The sequence below is a fragment of the Plectropomus leopardus genome, chromosome 14, assembly GCF_026936395.1.
Source record: "Plectropomus leopardus strain MGB_pleo_1.0 chromosome 14, ASM2693639v1, whole genome shotgun sequence".
Taxonomy (NCBI): domain Eukaryota; kingdom Metazoa; phylum Chordata; class Actinopteri; order Perciformes; family Serranidae; genus Plectropomus; species Plectropomus leopardus.
Genome location: NC_142189.1, coordinates 1084357 through 1106097, shown reverse-complemented (window position 1 = coordinate 1106097; position 21741 = coordinate 1084357). Strand labels below are relative to the sequence as shown.

The window sequence follows — 21741 nt, the reverse complement described above, 5'->3', positions numbered from 1 at the left end:
CAAATATTCATTATTTTTCAGAATATTAACCCTTTAAATGCCTTTTTTGCCATGATGTCACTATGATTTTAGATAATTTTTTAAAAACTATTTTCAATATACAACATGCAAAGTAGATTTTTTATTTTTATTTTGTTGTTATCTCAGCCTGGGATATGTCCGGGATTTGTAGCTACATTGATTTTTATACATTATTGTTTTTTGTGTAGTGTCAAATACTGACAATTAAACCACTCTGCACACAAAATTTACTTTTTAAAAATCAGGCTGTTTGTCCTTTCCTCTAAATATCAAAATATAAAATGTGTTTCTGTTTAAAAAGTAATGTTGCAAACGTAGCGAGATACAAGTTGGCTGTACACCAATCTTTTCAGTTGTAATGTTTGATCTCCAGCGCACAGCTGATAGCTATGTGGTTTGTTTACATCAAGTAACAAAAGTGCATATTTCATGTATTTAGTGTGGACAGTGTGGACAGTGTGCACATGATAGCCAGATGATTGTTTGCCATTAGCACACGGTGTTGTGTTCCACTCACACGATTTTACACCAACTGCAATACGTGTTTAATTTGTAGCGACTCATACTCACTGAGCTGCATTTTTACAAAAGGGTCGATATTCAAACACACTGAGTGGGCTACTGCGCCGTAGTGTCCACTTTGCAGCCGTGCCTCTTCTCACTCATTGACCTGTGTCCTCCTTACTTCATGCATGTCACAGCTGTGGTTTCACTGCACCAGTGGACACCATGTCAACGCCCGTCCTCTCTACCTGCTCCATGCAAGTAGAAGTAATAGTATAAGACGGTTTTGTCCAGTCTTTCCACTGTCAACAGGACAGAAATCAAAGCTGACAAACATCTTTAAAACTCTTCACAAAAATGGTTTCACTTTGAAATCACACTCAGAAAAGAGAATCAGCCTCAGGTCGGCGGTGTCGCTGCCCTGCGTCCGTCCTCTCATCTGTCCTCTCATCTGTCCTCTCGTCCTCAGGTCGGACTCAACAACAACAAAAACGCCGGAAATATCACAACTTATGTCAGCCGGAGCGACGGAATAAAGGAACTGAACAATGGCAGGTCAGTTACACAGAAATGATCCTCAGAAAACCTCACTTTCATCCCACACATCCGTCACATCTGTCACGTTTAACCCTTAGAATCCCAGAGCGACATCAGTTTTTTTGCGCTGCTTCCAGACACTTCTCACAAGCATTTAAACTTTTTCAAACTTGAACAAATTAGTGTGATTTCTTTCAAAAGCTTGGGAAAAAAAGGCAATGAGCATCATAGATGTTGCACGAATGGACAAAAAATCTAGTAACCTTATAATAATCATAATTTCAAAAATAAAACTATGCTACAGAATTTTTTCTCTTCTTTCTTTCTTTTCTTTTTTTAACCAATTTTCAGTTAATTTTCTTGTACGTTTTACTGACTCAAAGTCATTGTGGGCTTTTTCATCTCATTCTTGTGAACGACGTGTTAAGAACACCTGGAAAGAATTTCTTCAAATTTGGCACAAACGTCCATTTGGAAACGACAATGACCTGATTTAAATTTGGTATTCAAATATCAAAGGTCAAGGTCAGTGTGAGCTTCTTCATCTCATTCTTGTGAACATGATATGTTAACACCTTGAGGGAATTTTTTCAAATTTGGCACAAACGTCCACCCGGACACAAAAATAATCTGGTCAAAGGTAGAGGTCACTGTGAGCTTTCGGCCTCATTCATGTGATCATGTTACTTTAGGAACATCTTGAGGGAATTTTTACAATTCTGGCACAAACATCCACCTGGACACAACAATGATCAGATTAGAATTTGGTGCCAGAAGGTAAAAGCTCAGTGTGACCCCTGACCCCATTTTTGAGAATGCAGTATCTTAATAAGGTCTTAAAGGAAGACAAGATATACAACAAATTCTTCTGAACTACGTAAAATTACCACATTTCATCTGAGTTTATTAAAGTGGTTTATTTTCTTACAGGGAAGTGATACATTTATTACAGTTAACTGAATAATTTCATCATTCTGTGTATTGAATCTTCCAGCAAAGGTGTACTGATAGTATTTTGCTATTAGTACTACTTTTTCCAGGCAAAATAAACATTTTGCTGTTAATTCTGTCATAAAAAAAGCTGTCCTGTTTACTCTAAATCCTTGTGAGCAGACGGTCGAAAGTGACGTCAGCTCATCGTAGAGCATTGCCTCATTTTTATTAAACTTTTATCCTCTGTGACCTCTTAAGGCTCTTTCTATTCAGATTCTTTGCCAAGTTATGGGGAAATTTTGTTCAGTTAATTTTCTTTTTCGTTACTTTTTTTTTAACCAATTTTCAGTTAATTTTCTTGTATGTTTTACTTATTTCTTGCAATTTTTTTAGTCATTTTTTCTTTTGTTGCTAATTGCATCTTCCCATGTTTATTGAAAGAAATTGAGCCAAATTGTTTTATAGGAAAAGTTATATTTATCATTAAGCTAGAGAACCTTAAATGGGTTGATTTTCAAATGAGGTCACCATCATATAGCTGATCTCCCAATCCAGTATGCATTAAACAGGGGCGAAGAACTGTCTTAAAACTTACTGTTCCTACAAAACAAATCGGCTTTGGTGGATTTAATTTTAGCCAAATTCGTCATAAGATATGACACATTTGTTTAACATCTCACATCCTGTGCTACCTCCTCTATATATCCTCTATCTACACGATCTATTGATCTTTCAGCAGTAGAACCTTAAATAGACAGATTTTCAAATGCGGTCTGGCACAAACCCGAGCCCCCAATCCAGAAAGCATGTAATAAGGGCGAAGCAAGAGCGAAGAACCAGATCATGAAACTAACTTTTTCTAAAATACAAATCGGCTTTGGTGGATTTCATTTTAGCCGAATTTATCAGAAGACATGACACATTTGTTTGACATCTTACTGTATGTGCTGCCCTATCTATATTTTTATCTATAAGCACTAAAACCTTAAATAGGCAGGTTTTCAGATGAGGTCTGGCACCGAGTTCCACCAAATCCTGCGTACATTGATATAACACCTGATGGAGGTGGTTTTGCCACACAGTTGAACTCTATGCCCCCTGCGCTCTTTATTACTTCTAACAGCTGATTCGGTGTCGGCGGGTTCCCCCGGGCCTGCGGGCTGACCCCGGCTGCGGTTCGTACCTGATGAAGGTGGTTTTCCCGGTGGAGTACTGGCCGACCAGCAGCACCATGGGCTTGCTCTGGAAGTCGGCGGCCTCCAGGGCCGGGGAGTGGAAGTCATGGAAGAGGTAGGTGTCCTCCAGCGGCAGCAGCTTCTTCGAGTAGAGGGTCTGCAGTCCCTCCGTCACCGTCTGGTACATTTCTCCCTCCTTGTTGCGTCCGCCGTGCTCCTGTTTGACCCAGCTGAACATGCTGCACCACTTCCCTGTTTCGATGTTTCCAAATGTTCCGCCTGCTCTCGGCTCCTTCTCGCTCTCTGCGTCCTTCCACACTGAGCGGAGGAAAGACTGTGTGTGTGTGTGTGTGTGTGTGTGTGTGTGTGTGTGTGTGTGTGTGTGTGTGTGTGTGTGGCAGGCACCTGGGAGTCTCCGCCGCTCTGTACACACACTGTCTCCTCTGTGCGTAACTCCGTGCACGACTCCGTGCGTGTGTTTGTGGTGATGTGACCGCTACCTGGGGGCACCGCCCTTCCCCCTGTGACGCAACCTGAAGCGCGCGCACGTACACTACATTACACACACACATGCACACGCACGCACACACACACAAAGTGCAGTTAGGGACTGTTCTTTATTTTTCAGAGGAATAAGTTGTTAGATGTTTTTTTGGGAACGGACCCTTTGATGTTTAACAGTTGAATCTGAAATCTTGGAGTTAAATAAAAAAAAAAGTCGTGGATGCAATGTCACTATTTTAAGCTTAGATTTGATTGTGATTGTTTTTTCTGATGCATGTTTTATTAAAAATGTTTACTTTCTTAAATATTTAATATTGTTATTATTAGTAGTAGAAGTATTGTATTTTTTAAAATTATTTTTAATATTTTTATATTTATTTGAATTTTATACAATTTTAGTTATCATTTCCCAAACAATTTAAAGCACAGCTCATAAGAAAGTTCAGCTCAAATAATCTGTTTTTCTTTAAAGAGGTTTTGCTTTCTTAAATAAATAAACTGGTGAAAAGCTGCAGGTCATTCAGAGCTTCTGACTCATCATTATTATCATCTCTTTGTGTTCTGTAGCGCCCCCTGCTGGATGAGCTCTGCCAACTCTCTCTCTCTCTCCCTCTCCCTCTCACACACACACACACACACACACACACACACACACACACACACACACACACACACACACACACACACACACACACACAGAGCGGGTTAAACTTGTCAAGAACCTGAAGAGTCACTCAATAACATTTTGACAAAACTGAGTTTTATTAGATATCTATTGCATCAGCGTAAAAGGATGGTCACCATCAACATAATCAGGATAAGAAAATAGTACATTTAACTCAACTGAGGTGTTTCAAAAATGATTACTCCCTACAACAAATCCTAATAAATCAATATTTTGTAGGCCTCCTTGATTTTTGAGAACGACACCAACTCTTCTAGACATTGAATGAACAAGTTGGCGACATACTGTTTCATCTATATTTTTCTCAGGACTACGGCTAACTGTGATAAACTCGCATGCCGATTTTCTTCGACTCTTGGCCTGGATGTTTAAGCATGCCTCCCACAAGTCCATCCTTTTTGAATTTTTGGATCACTTTTGCTATTTTATTCTGACTTATTAGCAATGCTTTGCTATTTTACATTTACATTTTAGTGTATAGGATTCCATATATGGCATTTATTCTAAGGAGAGATATGTTTTTAAAAAAAAGATCTGTTAGGGTGTACTCATTTATATATATATATATATATATATATATATATATATATATATATATATATATATATATATATATATATATATATATATATATATATATATATATATATATATATAATGCTAGAATATGAAATGAAATGAAATATAAATTAAATTTGATAAAATAATACAAAAATATTACATATTTTTTATATTGGTGATTTTTTATTTTAAATCATTGATATGATCTTAATCTTTTCTATCATATCTTTGTAAATATGCATCTTTTATTATGTTTTTAGATTTTATTGCTCTATAAAGCACATTGAATGTCCTTGTATTAAATGTGCTGTACAGATAAAGCTGCCTTGGCTTGCCAGTATTAAGCTTTATCACGTATGTGCACTTGTTGCAAAGTTTCTTCAGTGAAGTCTGGTCTCCAACAAAGACCCTGGAGAGATTTTAACTTTCTTCAAGGCTGATAAATTCTAATTTTTGCTGCTGTAGTGTAATTCACAGCCATCCCATTCCTTCTAACACCTACATTTTTATTTTATTTATTTTTTATTTTTTGTATATTTTACTTTTTAATATTTTAGTGTCAAAGTAAAGGTCACTGTGAGCCTGTCTGTCTCACTCTTGTGATCATATTATCTTAAGAAAACCTTGAGGGAATTTCTACAAATTTGGCACAAGCACCAACTTGTAGTCAACAGCGATCTTATTAGAATTCGGTGGTCAGAGGCCAAGGTCAAAGTCATTGTGGGCTTTTTCATCTCATTCTTGTGAACGACGTGTTAAGAACACCTGGAAAGAATTTCTTCAAATTTGGCACAAAGGTCCACTTAACAATGATCTGATTAGGATTGTGCAGTTTAAGGTCAAACAAACACTTAGACCCTGTTTGTAACATTGTCGAGAACATAATGTCTCAAGAAAACCTTGCAAGAATTTCTTCAAATTTGGCACAAACGTCCATTTGGAAACAACAATGACCTGATTTAAATTTGGTATTCAAATATCAAAGGTCAAGGTCAGTGTGAGCTTCTTCATCTCATTCTTGTGAACATGATATGTTAACACCTTGAGGGAATTTTTTCAAATTTGGCACAAACGTCCACCCGGACACAAAAATAATCTGGTCAAAGGTAGAGGTCACTGTGAGCTTTCGGCCTCATTCATGTGATCATGTTACTTTAGGAACATCTTGAGGGAATTTTTACAATTCTGGCACAAACATCCACCTGGACACAACAATGATCAGATTAGAATTTGGTGCCAGAAGGTAAAAGCTCAGTGTGACCCCTGACCCCATTTTTGAGAATGCAGTATCTTAATAAGGTCTTAAAGGAAGACAAGATATACAACAAATTCTTCTGAACTACGTAAAATTACCACATTTCATCTGAGTTTATTAAAGTGGTTTATTTTCTTACAGGGAAGTGATACATTTATTACAGTTAACTGAATAATTTCATCATTCTGTGTATTGAATCTTCCAGCAAAGGTGTACTGATAGTATTTTGCTATTAGTACTACTTTTTCCAGGCAAAATAAACATTTTGCTGTTAATTCTGTCATAAAAAAAGCTGTCCTGTTTACTTTAAATCCTTGTGAGCAGACGGTCGAAAGTGACGTCAGCTCATCGTAGAGCATTGCCTCATTTTTATTAAACTTTTATCCTCTGTGACCTCTTAAGGCTCTTTCTATTCAGATTCTTTGCCAAGTTATGGGGAAATTTTGTATCAAAATTCTGTCAGTACAAAATTCTTAATTAAAATTAAGCAATTTATTTATGAATAAATCCTAAATCCTTAATTTTTAAAAAGCTAAATGCTCCACCACAAAAGTGAGTATACAGTTACTTAGAATTCTCATCGGTCGGGCCATAATTTTGGTGATTTTTTTTTTATCTTTAATGTTTTTTGTAAACATTTTTTTAAAAATTTGTGGGTGATTTTTCTTCAAAAAAGATTTTTTAAGAAAACAAAGGCATCTTATCTTCAAAAATAACCAAAAACAACACCATTTATCCGAACCAGAAAATGTTAAAACAGAAATTCTCTGACTGACACAAAGTGAAAAAGTGTGCTGTGGTCTGACCAATCCATTTTTTTAAATTGTTGTTGGAAATCATGAATGTCGCTAAAGAGGAAAAAGACCATCCAGAGTTTTAACAGCTCAAAATTCAAAGTAGTCATCATATTCTGAATAAGTGCATATTTTCATTTACATTTCAGTTTAAGCATTAAATATCTTGTCTCTGTGCCATATTCAGTTGAATATATGTCATAACAGATTTAAAAATGATTGCGTTCTGGTTTACAAAGCATCAACTTTTTCGGAATTAGGTTTGTAATACAGAATTTAGAGGAATCATTTTTCAAGTGTATAGTAACTCAATATGTAACATTATTTGGCCAAGATTGTTCTCCATCGGTTTAGGTCGATGTGTCTTTGGCTTCAAATAGTGCGGGCTGCTTGGACCTGCTGGGGCTAGTTTTCAAATGAAAGTTGGTATTTGTGTTTAAGAGGTTTAGTGTTTTAAGACTTTTTTGGAAGAAACCACTGAGCTCTGAGCTGAGAGCTCCAGCAGGAAGGCAGAACCTATGAAGAGACAGCAGCAAAATTTAGTATATAATGCAAAATAATAACCCCAAACTGCTTGTTTAAAGGGAACATGCGTATAAAAATTCATGTGGATGTGCGATGAGCCTTCGTGGAGATGTTACTCAGCTCCCTGAGCTCCTTCCTCCTCACTCGGCCCTCTCTCTTCTGCAGAAACACCCGCGTTTTAACAATCCAGCTCAGTTTTCTCCCGTCAATCCCCCTTTTGCCTCCTCCTGGCCTGCAGAGACATGGCAGCACAAAGAGGAGGCTTCCTGCATCACTCCCAACTTCTCTTCGATAAACACACACTGATGGCTTCCCCAGTGAGCAACTTTTGGTTCTAATAACATTCTGGGAAAGTTACAATGCAACCAATGCAATGTTTTATTATGTTTCCAGCAGCAAGTTTTCTTTTAGTTTCCAGAATGTTCTTCTTAAAGTTCAGGTAACACTCTCTGTACTTATCAAAAAATGTTAACATTAGAATAAAATGATTTTCTTAAAACATTATTGCAACCTGTAACATTTGCCAATGCTGTGGGAACGTTTCCTGCCAGCTGGCTTAATTTCACTCAGTGGTCTAAACAGCAGACTTGTGTCGGTACCTTACAGTGGCATTAAACGGCAGCGTTCGCCAACAGCAGAGTCAGCGACAGGACGACAACTCTGATGATAAAAGGTGTCCGACGTGTTGGATCTGACCCTGAAACACATGGACAGTCATCACATCACTAAACATCACGAGTCCAACAAGTCACATTAAACAGAAACTGTAGACCTGAAACCTAAAACCCCAATTCCTAAAAAAGTTCAGGACACTGTGTAAAATGCAAAATGCATTGATAAGCACATCCTTTTTGGAAGTTGAGACAAGAGCATGTTCACCACTTTTTCTTTTGACAAAAATCACTAATTTTTTGGGGACACTTCAGTGAGAGAAAGCGGCTTTTGGAAAAATGTATTTGCCGTTGTCTTTGAGTTTTTATGTCCCAGTCACTAACACGGAAAGGCGGACTTTATGACCTATACTGCAGCCAGACACCAGGGGGCGATCCAGACCAAAAAGTTACACTTTAGGGGAGCTGTCATGTTGTCCATCTTTATATACAGTCTGTGGTGTCAACAGTGTGGGGTCCACCAGTAGAAACCAGAGACTGAGCTCTGTTGGTGCATGCTGTGCACGGTGTGCTTTTGGTTTTTAACGGACTTGGAAAACACACCTTCAAGGACTTCTAAATGCTGAGGTATACTCTGATACTGTGATACCGCCCAAGACTCGTCGACAGTTTCAAATACAGCCATTGCCACAGCCTCACTTCCTTCTGTTTAAGTCACACGTCACGTGTCACACAACGACAGGAGTCACAGTGTCATTCCAGAAACAACGGCACGGACTCTGAGGTCAGCTGATCGTTTTCATCTTTTCCAAACCTGCATGTGAACAGTCAGCTCACCTGAGACGGTGACGGAGAGCAGGCGGCTCTCAGAGGAGAAGTCATGAGAGAAAACACGGACGCCGTAAACGCAGCTGTAGGTCCCGTGGTGGGCGGGCTCTGCAGCAGGAAACGGGAAGCTGGCAGAGTGATTGACAGCCGGCCGGGTGTAGTCACGTGATGAGTCGGAGGAGGCGAAGCGGAGCTTGAAGGAGCCTCCTGGATACTGAGGCTGGACGGAGCAGCTGATGTTAAAGCTGGAGCCCCTGGACACCTGAAACCCCTGCTGCTGGGCCTCGGAGACCCCGTCCACGGACACGGAGATGTTGGGCCGAAACAGCACGTCTGTAAACACACAAAAGATGTCATCAAACAGCAAATCAGCAGATTTTTAAAAATTTCTCAGCTTCGGCTCCTTCGTCCTCACGTCTCCTCCTCACCTTCTCTGCTTGCACCTGCCACGGGCACGACTGAGACGCAAGGAAAGAAAGCGAGCGACGGACATGAGGAGTATGATGACATGCACCCTGTGTGTTGTCCTACACAATAAAACCTTGTCCTCATCTCCTGCTTTCAGGCCCGGTGTCCTGTGAACGTCTCTTTCATCGGTTGACGTCGTTTGGAGACACATCAAACCTACGAGCGACCGCTCGAACCTCTTCACCATCTTTCAGCAGCTGAACTGCTCTCACAAACTCAGTATTTTCAAGTATTTATCTGTCTGCATTCAGCAGCTGATTCACTGAGGCAGCAGCTCCTCAGACTCCGTCACAGCTGCTGGAGACAGTCTGCTGCATCTGAGTCAACCTGAGTACATTACTGTCAGAGATGATGTCACTGATGATGTCACTGATGGGCTTACCTGAGCAGGTGAGTTCCATGATGGAGGACGAGGAACTGGGTACTGCACAGTTCATCAGAGAGAATCCAGACTGAACACAGTGAGACAAGATCCACCAAGTAGATATATCTGAGGACTCCTGTCTCACTGTTACAGAAACAGCAGAGCCACAGTCGAGCTCCCTGCAGGCGACCGCTGCTGTCGTCAGGCTCCAGTCAAAGTCACTCACTGGTGTCCATTCTCCTTGTAGTTTCACCTCCAGTGTTCCTGCACAGCGACTGTCTCCTCCCACCAACCTGACCGGCTCTGAACAGAAAGCAGAGAGTCGTCAGTAAAAGAATAAAGTGAGTTTCATGAGAACAGAAATGAAGCAAATGAAAGCTGCAGCTCCTCTTCTACCTGAGCAGGTGAGTCCAGCAGCTCTGCCACCTGAGCAGGTGTTTCTCTCTGAGCTTCTACAGTCCAGCAGAGCAGACTCGTGGCCTTCACACTGGAACTCTTTGGTCCACTTTGGAGCCTCCACTTCTCCATAGAGCGCCCCCTGGAGGACCGAAGGAGCCCCACAGCCGAGCTCCCTGCAGACCACCTCTGCATCCTGCAGGTCAAAGCCAGCTTCACACACTGAGGACCACCTCTGGTTAGTCTGGTTAGACTTCACCTCCAGTCTGCCTGAGCACAGACTGGTCCCATTAAGCAGCCTGACAGAGTCTGGAGAGATAGAAGAAGATAAAATAGAGAGAGAGAAAAGACACCAGACACAAAATAAAAAGACGTCATCAAACAACAAGTCAGTGATTTAAACTGGACTCAGAACAATTCCAACACCAGTTCATCATGAACAACAGGACACATCTTTATAACACCACAGACTGCAGCTACTTTACATCACATTGACATTTAATACACTCTAACAATTGCTGCACATTTTTGAACACTTTCAACGTGTTTTCAAAGAATAACATCACATGTAGATTTCACTATTCTGTTCCTGCTCTCCACAAAGAAAGTTCATACGTTTTTACTTTCTTATTTTTGCAAGAAGACATCCTTGTTTGGTCTAATGGACTAAAGAATTCATCCATCCGTCTGTCCGTCCGTCCATCCATCCATCCATACACCCACTTATCAGGAGCTGGGTTGCAGGGGCAGCAGGCTGGGCAAAGCACTCCAGTCATCCCTCTCACTAACAACACTTTCCAGCTCCTCCTGGTGGATCCAGAGGCATCCCCAGGCCAGATGAGACAAAATCCCTCCATCATGTTCTGGATCTGCCCCACCACATTTTACCTCACTTGTAAACAAAACCCAGAGATAGCTGAACTCCTTCGCTTTAATGAACAAACAAACACACACAACAAGGAATTGTCAAAGACTTGTCCAACACAGCATCTGTAGCTCTGATGGATGGACCTCCAGGGCCTCTGAAAGTTTCCTAACTGTGTCTGCTCATGACGTTACTTCAGAGTGAGAGATGAAAAGCTCTGTTTTGCAGACCCGCCCCCTCTCTGAGAGCCATACAGGTGAGCGTCTCATACAGGTGAGCATCTCTGTGAAGCGCTGACACGAGCAGTGACAGAACGGAAACTGGAGAGGGGCAACAGCACAATCCCAGTTATTACAGACAACGCAAAAAACATGGTGAATGTAGTCGGTGCAACAGGTGGACTGAGGCCACAGATTGAGTTCTTTGCACACACTGTTAATCTTGCAGCCAAGAATGCAGCCTAAAGGAATCAGGTAACCCAACTAATGGGGATTCAAATATGCACAAAAGGTCCCATAGGTGGCAGTAACACTGTATTTTAGTGACATGAAACCCCATTTTCTTAATCAAGATTTAACAAAGAATACGTGTTCATGTTCTTCTTAGCTAGAGTTTGTTTAAGGCAAACACTTGAAAACTATTTTTTGCCAAAGACATGAAAAGCATGTTAAAATCACCAATGTCTCTCCTCTTGCTGTACGGAAATCTCACCTAGTTTTACTGTCACAGTTATGTGTCCAGTGGCAAACTGCCTCATTCTTTCAGTTTCTGCATGACTTTATGACATATCTGACATATCCTTGAGAACAGCTGATTTTTTATATACTGTAAATGGTGGATTATAAGGCTACATATTGTGTGCTGATGTTTGATATTTCTGGAGTGTTAAAAATACAGAACATCAGCGTATACTGAACTGGCCCGAAAACCATGACCCAACCTAAACTGTGAATTTTGTTACCCATTTAACCCGTAGTTCAGATCAGTGAAACGCATGTTACCAGGTGTAATGAGGCTCATATGGAAGTCAACCTGGGTACATTACTGTCAGAGATGATGTCACTGATGAGCTTACCTGAGCAGGTGAGATTCAGGAAGGAGGAGGATGAATCTGACACTAAACACTCCCTCAGAGCAGATACACTGAGAGAACAGTGAGGATTGATCACCCACACATCTCTGCTTGAGGACTCCTGTCTCCCTCTCACAGAAACAGCAGAGCCACAGTCGAGCTCTCTGCAGGCAGCTGCTGCTTCCTTCAGGCTCCAGTCAAAGTCATTCACTGGTTTCCATTCTCCCCCGAGTTTCACCTCCAGTGTTCCTGCACAGCGACTGTCTCCTCCCACCAACCTGACCGGCTCTGAACAGAAAGCAGAGCGTCGTCAGTAAAAGAATAAAGTGAGTTTCATGAGAACAGAAATGAAGCAAATGAAAGCTGCAGCTCCTCTTCTACCTGAGCAGGTGAGTCCAGCAGCTCTGCCACCTGAGCAGGTGTTTCTCTCTGAGCTTCTACAGTCCAGCAGAGCAGACTCGTGGCCTTCACACTGGAACTCTTTGGTCCACTTTGGAGCCTCCACTTCTCCATAGAGCGCCCCCTGGAGGACCGAAGGAGCCCCACAGCCGAGCTCCCTGCAGACCACCTCTGCATCCTGCAGGTCAAAGCCAGCTTCACACACTGAGGACCACCTCTGGTTAGTCTGGTTAGACCTCACCTCCAGTCTGCCTGAGCACAGACTGGTCCCATTAAGCAGCCTGACAGAGTCTGGAGAGATAGAAGAAGATAAAATCGAGAGAGAGAAAAGACACCAGACACAAAATAAAAAGACGTCATCAAACAACAAGTCAGTGATTCAAACTGGACTCAGAACAATTCCAACACCAGTTCATCATGAACAACAGGACACATCTTTATAACACCACAGACTGCAGCTACTTTACATCACACTGACATTTAATACACTCTAACAATTGCTGCACATTTTTGAACATAATCAGGCTCATATGGAAGTCAACCTGGGTACATAACTGTCATAGATGATTGTAACTGATGATGTCACTGATGGGCTTACCTGAGCAGGTGAGATTCAGGATGGAGAATGAGGAACTGGAGGATGCACACTCCATCAGAGAGAATCCAGACTGAAGACAGTGAGGCTGGATCCACCAAACAGATATATGTGGGGACTCCTGTCTTGGTCTGAAAGAAACAGCAGAGCCACAGTCGAGGTCTCTGCAGACGACTGCTGCTGTCTTCAGGCTCCAGCCAGAGTCACTCACTGGTTTCCATTCTCCCAGATGTTTCATCTCCAGTGTTCCTGCACAGCGACGGTCTCCTCCCACCAACCTGACAGACTCTGTCAAAGACGTGAAGTTAATGAAGAAACTGTCTGTTGATTCTGCTTTAATGGTTCTTTATCTCTCTTTCCATCTCTGTTTACCTGTTGAGGTGTGTGTTCCTTCAGCCTGAAGTCCTGAAGAGAAAATCAGAGGATAACCATCAGTTTAAGGCAGCGTGATTGCTAACTAGGTATGCTATGCTAACAAGTAAACTTGCCACTAGGTGAGAATATTGTTATGGGAGAGGATTAGGTCCAGGCAGGAGAAGTTTGAGAAAAAAGTCAAAATGATTAGAAAAAAAGGTCAAATCACATAATCACACAAGTTCCTAAGAAATACTTACTGATAACACTGAAAATTAAATTAAAAACAACCATTAGGGGGCAAAACAAATGCAGAAAAAAGCATGGCATAAATTAAAAAAAAAAAAAATCAGACTATAAATTAGAAATTGTTCCTTAAATCACTTCAAAACACACAGGATATATTTCAGATCTGTGATGACCCACAGGTCAGTTTTTATTTTGAAGTCTGTCTATAGGCGGCAGCAGCATGGAAATGTGATTTAAAAACAAAAAAACAAAACAATTTTTGACACAGAGGAAAATAGTTATAGAGATGCTGACCGGTGAATTTTAGAGGGGTGTGGCTCTACACATAAGTTGTCCAAATTTCACAACCGTTGAGCCAATCATCACTTACTTGTAGATATTTCCACATAAATTCCTGAAACGCAGCCCAAAAATTGAATTCAAACCGACCACTAGGGCCGATACAAATACAAACAACACGGGCATAACATTACAAAAAAACAGCCTATAGATCAAAATGTTCTCTTCCAATCACAGAATATATTTCTTATCTATGCTGACCCAAATATGTGTAATTATTTCCAAGTCTGTCAACAGAGGGAGGGACAATGCAATTTTCAATTAAAAACACAAAACACATCTTTGCCATCTTCTAAACTTAAGGGTCTGATTTATGACAATTTCTCTGTGGAACATCATTGGCCTAAAATCATTAAAACGTATCAAAAGCTTGTTTATACCTCATTGTGTTTTGAAGATATTAAACACTGAACTTTAGAGGGATGTGGCTTAGCATGTAACCAATCCTCATTCTAATAATAATGATAATAAGAATAATAAGAATAATAAACATTTTTGTATAGCACAAAATGCAGCCCAACTTGCTTGGCACAGAATAACATGCACCAAGTCCTTCACAAGAAAATACACAGAAAACATAAAGACATTATAAAACCTGCATGTAAACAAATACAAATAATGCAAAAATAAGAGTAAAAAGAGAATGAACAGAATGCATCACATAAGATGGAAAATAAAACCGGTGAGATGCTAAAAATAGAGTGTATAAAATCGATAAAAATCAAGGAAAAATACAACATTTTAAAGAGGTGCAGCAGTGTGTAAGTGCCAAACAAAATGCAGAGCAGTTAAGGCTGACGTGAAGAGATAAACCTAAATATGCTACATAAAAAAACAGAAAATGGTCCGTAACCGCTGGAGCCAATCCCAGCTGTCATTGGGCGAGAGGCGGGGTCACCCTGGACAGGTCGCCAGACTTTCACAGGGCCGACACATATAGACAGACAACCAGTCACACTCACACGCACACCTACAGCAATTTAGAGTCACCAATTAACCGGACCTGCGTGTCTCTGGACTGTGGGAGGAAGTCAGAGACCCGGAGAGAACATGCAAACTCTGCACAGAAGGGCCCATGCGCAGGGTCCGAACTTTTGCCCGAACCTGGATTTGAACTGGGGACCCTCTTGCTGTAAGGCATCAGTGCTAACCACCACACCACCGAGCCACCCTCACTTAATTAATTAATTAGTTAATTAACTGATTAATTAATTAATTAAAAATTTAAAAAGGGACTTGGCATAAAAAAACCTCCGACAGAGGGGCGTTGCTCAGCAGAGATGTGTTGAGTCTGTAGTTGATCAGGATCTTGGCTCTTTGACAGGACAAAAGTACAAACATGTATTTTCTTGTAGGACCAGATCACAGGGTGAGTCTGAGAGGGTGCACCTCGGTACCAACTGCTGACATTGACGATTACATTGATAGATGACTAAAATAATTACAAAATGATGAAAAGAACAAAATAAATCTTGATGTGGGTGTGTGCGAGCAGAGATTCAATATAAATATGTGAATAATAAGACATGGGGACGGGACGGTGGCGTCCTGGTTAACACTGGTGCCTCAGCAGGAGGGTTCTCTCCGGGTCTCCGGCTTTCCCCCACAGTCCAGAGACCTGCAGCTCAGGTTGGTTGGTGACTTAAGTTGCGCGTAGGTGTGACTGTGAGCGTGAAAGGTTGTCTGTCTTTATGTGTCAGCCCTGCGGGAGTCAGGCGACCTGTCCAGGTGTACCCCGCCTTCTGCACGATGACAGCTGGGATTGGCTCCAGCCCCCGCGCTCCCCAAGCGGTTACGGAAAATGGATGGACGGAATAAGACATGATGTTTAGAGCAGAGTCCTACCTGAGCTCCGCAGCAGCAGCAGCAGCAGCAGCAGCAGGTGATCCATGTCCAGGTGATCTGTGATCTGCTGTGATCAGCTCATGTGCTGTCCTCAGGGTTTATCTGCGTACAAGAAAAGGTGAAACTTTCACTAGAGGTGAGTGTGTGTTTTCTGCGATCAACCAATCAGAGGCAGAGTAGGGCGGGTCCCGCCCCGCCCGTGCTTTTCCAAAGAAACTAAAACAGACTGATGTCGTAACTGTTCCTTATCTTACAGTTTCATTTATTCTTTTACAGGAAATGTAGCTTAATAAATTTGTGCTTTCGGGTACCAGCAGAATCAGGGCAGGCTGAAATGTTCCCATCAGGTGAATGCATTTAATGTCTTCTAATTGTTTCTGGAGGATCCGTCATGAGCAGAGTCACCAAGGAGGAGGCTGAACTGCAGCTGCAGCTAACCATCATATTAATAGTTGATGAATCTATAGATCTATCTATCTATCTGAGAGCTCTCCCATCCTGGCCACACACCAGTGAACACAAATCAAAACAAAACAAAAACACTTATTCACTGTACTTAATTACTTCCAACCACTGTGGAAGTCAGATAGAGAGCACTTTAATATGTAATAATAATAAGAATTAGCGTAATAGCACTTTAAAAGCTTCAGCACAAAGTTCCCGAAATAAAAAGGTTTACAGAATATAATAAGCCCCTCCCCTGCTTTCTAATGACAAAAGCAACATTTTGAACATTAAAAAAAAACACAAAAAAACATGAAAACACAAATAATAAAACAGTAATGAGCACAAAAACATGCATGCAAGTTCAAAACAAAAAAATAAAAATGAAGATTAAAAGAATAACCACATGCATAGGCAGATAAGACACTCATAAAGGAAATTATAAAACAGTTTGAATTCCAATAAAAAATCAAACTCTTGAGTTTAAAACAGTTAAAAGTACAAAGTACATAAAGTGCTAAATATATGAAAGCTTTCAGTCGGGTGTTACTGTCAGTTTTTATAATAATAATAATTATAACATATATATATATATATATATATATTAGTACTTTACCTGCCTTTTTCATGATCTGACATTTTTATTTACTTTCATTTGCTTTATTCTTGTTGACCTTTTGCATTTTATTCTTTTTGTTTGCTTTATAGACTTTTTGGTTTTTTCCTGCCTTTGCTTTGTCTGTTGAAGCACTTTGTAAACAACTGATTTTGGAGGTGCTATATGAATAAAGTTATAATTATAATTACTTTTGTCAAAAGTAGCACTTTTAAATTTTGTACATTGACAATAAAGGTTTTCTGTTCTACTTTATTCTAATCTATTGTCTCTGTTCTTGGCCTGGAAAAGTCTGGGAACACCTCATTACAAAACATTTCAGTTAGAGGCAGAACGTGTTGCAACTCCTTTGCTGTTTTGGATTGATTAGTATTTGTCATAACATGCCATTAAAAATAAGAAAGCCCTATTTCACATCATGCACCTGTACGAGCTTACTCACGCAAAACATTTCCATGCACACAGATGTGAAAGCAAATATACAAATTGCAGGAGTATGTTACTACTGAGATAGTAGACAGTCACATATAGACAGACAACCAGTCACACTCACACGCACACCTGCGGCAATTTACAGTCACCAGTTAACCCGACCTGCAGGTCTCTGGACTGTGGGAGGAAGCCGGAGACCCGGAGAGAACCCGCACAGACACGGGGACAACATGCAGACTCCACACAGAAGGCCCCCGCCCAAGATCTGAACTTCTGCCCCAACCTGGATTCAAACCCGGGACTCTCCTGCTGTGAGAAAAATAAAATTGAAATTAATAAAGGGGCTTGGCATAAAAAAACCTCCGACAGAGGGGCGTTGCCCAGCAGAGATGTGTTGAGACTGTAGTTGATCAGGATCTTGGCTCTTTGACAGGACAAAAGTACAAACATGTATTTTCTTGTAGGACCAGATCACAGGGTGAGTCTGAGAGGGTGCAGCCTCGGTACCAACTGCTGACATTGACGATTACATTGATAGATGACTAAAATAATTACAAAATGATGAAAAGAACAAAATAAATCTTGATGTGGGTGTGTGCGAGCAGAGATTCAATATAAATATGTGAATAATAAGACATGATGTTTAAAGCAGAGTTATCCAGGTCAGCAGCAGGTGATCCATGTCCAGGTGATCCATGTCCAGGTGATCCATGTCCAGGTGATCCATGTCCAGGTGGACGTCTCTCTGTCCGCTGTCATCAGCTCATGTGAAACGTTTCAAAACCTGTTCGCTCTACATTAGACATCTGCAAGTAGAAGCTATAATTGCAGCCATGTATCTTTGTTTTTGTTGTAAGCTCCTTTTCCTCAGCCCAAAAGCCTCAACAGCTGTCACTCAAATCAAACTGCTGTTGATTTAGTTCTTGTAGGACATGGTGATATTTCATATCATTATTAGCCATGTGACCTAATGACATTGGTCTCATGCTAAGCTACAGTTAGTCTGTAAAACATTTTAATGCTTTCATTCATTAACGGAGACTTGGTACTGATCATGTGACGTTTCAAAACCCGTCTCGAGCTACGTGCCGAAGCTGAAAGCGATGAAACGTTTAAAAACAGTTTAATCTTGGGTGTCGAAATTACCATCTCTAATATGTGTGTGTGTGTGTGTGTGTGTGTGTGTGTGTGTGTGTAGATGTAAATAGATATATGGAGCTATAATTTTCATTCACAAACAGAAATTCTCTTATTCAGCTCCTAAGTTTGTGTCTCAGTCAGCTTAATTAATAACAATTAAAGTGTCGAGCTTATTTTGTTGTTATATATTTTGTTTTATTTGGATCTTGCTTTTTAAAATATATTTATTTATTAGCTATTTATTTTCTTGTCTGTTTATTTTGTCTGTTTCAATTTTATCATTTGTATACTGCTTTTTTTACTTGAATATTTCAGATATTTTTAAAACATTTTTGACCTGTGCTGTACCTTTAGTTTCACCTGATGTTTTGTATTTGTTCAGTTTGTCAATTAAAAAAAAAAAAAGAGTCCAAGTGGATGTTTTGTGTAAAATTGTTGAGCATCCATGTTTTCACAGACATGGATCTAAACTGTAAGAGAAAGAAACTTGCCGGTAAGTCTGTTCTGTATTATTTTGGGCTGAGGGTCCATCTCTCTCTGCACAAACTTCCAAAAATCATAGAAAGTCCTAAATTTCTAAAAATGTCCTGAAATCCTAGAAGCTCCTGCAGAAACATCCTAAAATCCCAAGAGATGTCCTAAATCCGTGAAAAGCCTAAAATCCTACAAACTTCCTAAAATCATAGAAACATCATGAAATCATCCTCAATTCTTAGAAACTTTGTAAACGTCAGAAAATCCTTAAAACATCCTAAAATTGTAACAACGTCCTAAAATCCCAGAAATGTCCAACAATCTTAAACTCCCTAAAATCTGAGAAATGTGCTAAAGTCCTACATTTTTAGGATTTTAAAAAGTTTCTAGGATTTTAGGACATTTCAGGAATTCTAGGATGTTATTTCTGTTAATATTTTACAGATATTTACATTTTACTTTGTAAAATATTAGTAACATCCTAAAATCCAAGAGACAAGCTGAAATCATAAAAACATCCTATAATCCCAGAGACGTCCTAAGATCCGAAGACTGTCCTACAATCTTGTATGTTTTAGTCTAAACGTGAATAATAAGACCTGATGTTGAAAGCAGAGTCTTACCTGATCCACGTCCACGACAGAAAGGAAATCACATCCAGAAAACAGAGAAAAGTAGTTCCAGTCTCAGTCCAGACCCTGTCCCTGCTGGAGTCTCTCCTCATGCTCTCTCTGCAGGTCCCCACTCATTGCTGATTGCTGCCAGCTGGCTCTCTCTGCTGCCTACCTGGGTGTTGTAGTTTTCAGGGGTGGCCGCCATCTTGGTTGTAGGCCGTTGCGGCCACTTTGCCATCTCCCCGTCCAGGACTCACCGTTTCATGAAGTTTCACGAAGCCATGAGCCGAACTGCAGCAGCAGGAAGAGGGAGACTCCGTCTGAGGACATTTTGTCTCTGTGCCTTTGTGTCTTTGTTAAATTGCTACGTTAAAGATCATATTTACACCCTGTGAACTCGAGTTCACTCTCTGAGCTGCGTCTCTGAGGAAATGATGATGGACTGTGGTTTCTGTTACTGTGACAACCAGGGCAGGCTGACATGTCCCTTTCAGATTAAACACTGTCACTGTCTTCTTCTTATTTCCGCTCGATGTCTTCACATCAGCACAGAGGACACTCACTTATAACTAGAAACTAACACTTATATTAATAGTGGATGAATCTGTCAATCCAATTTTTTAAAGAAATCATTCAGAATGTGTATAAAACATCAGCAAACAGAGTCCAACAGGTGTCTTTGACGTCTTTGAGTGTCCTGTTCAAAACCCAAAGATGTCCAGTTCTTTCATCAGGATGTGCTTTCCCATTTAAGTTTGTTTTTTGGAGAGACTTAAGACAGACAGCCTCAGGCCCCGGACTGCAAAAGCTCTGTCCCCTTTAGTCTTCTAATGTCCTTTCACATGTTTTTAAAGATCTTAATGGTCTTGGTCTCATTTATAAGATTTGCTCTGATTGTATGAGCTCTCTCTGGAGCCTTCAGGTCTGCCAGCAGTGGCATTTAAAATGTCCCAAAAGTTAAAACCAAAACTCACAGTTAGCCATCTATTTATTGTTATTGTCAGCATTTGTGAAACAACCTTCCTGCATGTCAAATAATTGTTTAAGCACAGGAGAGAGGCTGTATCTTGTTCTTATTTTACCTCTGAATTTCAGAGAAAACATGCCCTCCTAACCCACGGGCCTGCGGGTTTGGAGGGCATGCTTTTTTTTTTAAAAAAAACAACAAAAGTGGCTTTTTTGTTTCTATTAAATTTTTTGGTGATTTTAAAAAAACTTTGGTGATTTATTTTCTTTAAAATGTTTTCTCAAAATAGTTTTTCTTTAAAAATTCTGGGTGATTTTGTTTCTCTTTAAAACTGTGTGGCAACTATATTTTTGTTTAACATTTTTTAGAAACGCTGCTTTTACCAACGTAATATATCGAGCTGGAAAGTCTCTATAAGGCAGGAGAGGAGGGGGGCCGGATGGGTTCAACAAACTCTGCACTTTCACCCTGGAGTCAACTGTTCACTTCCTGTGTGAATTTTAAGCCAAATCATGACTTTTTAAATTTTTTAAACCTAACGACATGCTTTTGTTGCACAAGGAAATAAACCTAAATACAAGGTGTTCTACTGACGTATGTGTATTTTAGAAAAGACTGTTTGCATCTAACAGGCAGAAACTGTACATTTCATTCCTTCATGTTTTTAACATGCTTGAATGACAATAAACTAAACTGAAATAACAGACATAAATTAACATGACTTCCTGGAACGACAAAAACAGACGCAGGAGGACTCCTTCACGTCATATGTAGAACGGCACTGACCAAACGGCGACATGTTAGGATTAAAACGAGTGGTATAAATATGGCAAGCTAATGCTTAACTAACTGATGTTAAAATGGCACTGTCTTTGGCAAAGAGCACACTATGACTTGTTTGGGTCTTGAAACTCAAAATTTAGGACTTGGGAGTTGAATGAAAAGACTTGAGACTTAAGTATGACTTGCAAAACAATGACTTACCTCTGATTTATATGTGAATTTATTTTTTAAACAAACATTTAAAGTGAATTAGAATCAACAGATGGTGTGACACAGGGTTCATCTTATCTCTTCTCTTAGGACAAGTTTGTTTTCTTGTAATCTGCACTTTGGACACCAGGTGGAGCCGTGTCCCCATCTAAAATTTAACAGACATATCACTGGACAAGCTG

At 40.2% G+C, this 21741-nt stretch overlaps 2 protein-coding genes across 5 annotated transcripts in view; both read right to left on the bottom strand.

Moving 5' to 3' along the window:
* Positions 1–3658, bottom strand: part of ehd4 (EH-domain containing 4) — a 30713-nt gene extending 27055 nt beyond the window's left edge. The window contains exon 1 of the mRNA XM_088087167.1: positions 3179–3658. Within this exon, the coding sequence (XP_087943293.1) occupies positions 3179–3408 (230 nt within the window). The 5' untranslated portion in view covers positions 3409–3658. The remainder of the gene's footprint in view (positions 1–3178) is intronic.
* A 2630-nt stretch (positions 3659–6288) lies between these two features.
* On the bottom strand, positions 6289–17664 carry LOC121953543 (scavenger receptor cysteine-rich type 1 protein M130-like). Of its 4 annotated transcripts, none has more exons than XM_088087165.1 (11): positions 17534–17664; positions 15880–15981; positions 13465–13497; positions 13096–13380; positions 12480–12788; positions 12102–12386; positions 10162–10470; positions 9784–10068; positions 8943–9266; positions 8094–8191; positions 6289–7943 (listed from the first exon to the last, which is right to left on the bottom strand). In XM_088087165.1, the coding sequence occupies exons 2-10, from the start codon at positions 15923–15925 to the stop codon at positions 8106–8108; spliced, it is 1962 nt and encodes a 653-aa protein (XP_087943291.1). In that variant the 5' UTR covers positions 15926–15981; positions 17534–17664; the 3' UTR covers positions 6289–7943; positions 8094–8105. The 4 variants fall into 4 exon arrangements, with proteins under 4 accessions (XP_087943291.1, XP_087943290.1, XP_087943288.1 ...); XM_088087164.1 differs by having other exon boundaries at positions 8099–8191; XM_088087162.1 differs by having other exon boundaries at positions 6289–7726; positions 17534–17663.
* Between the last annotated feature and the right edge of the window lie 4077 nt (positions 17665–21741).

Excerpts from the sequence above, each read along its gene's own strand:
- LOC121953543 (XM_088087165.1), bottom strand. The coding sequence starts at position 15,925 with ATGGATCACCTGCTGCTGCTGCTGCTGCTGCTGCTGCGGAGCTCAG. Across the intron at positions 13,498-15,879 it reads GCTGCTGCTGCGGAGCTCAG|GACTTCAGGCTGAAGGAACA; the intron begins GTAGGACTCTGC and ends TTTTCTCTTCAG. Across the intron at positions 12,387-12,479 it reads TGCTGGACTCACCTGCTCAG|AGCCGGTCAGGTTGGTGGGA; the intron begins GTAGAAGAGGAG and ends CTTTCTGTTCAG.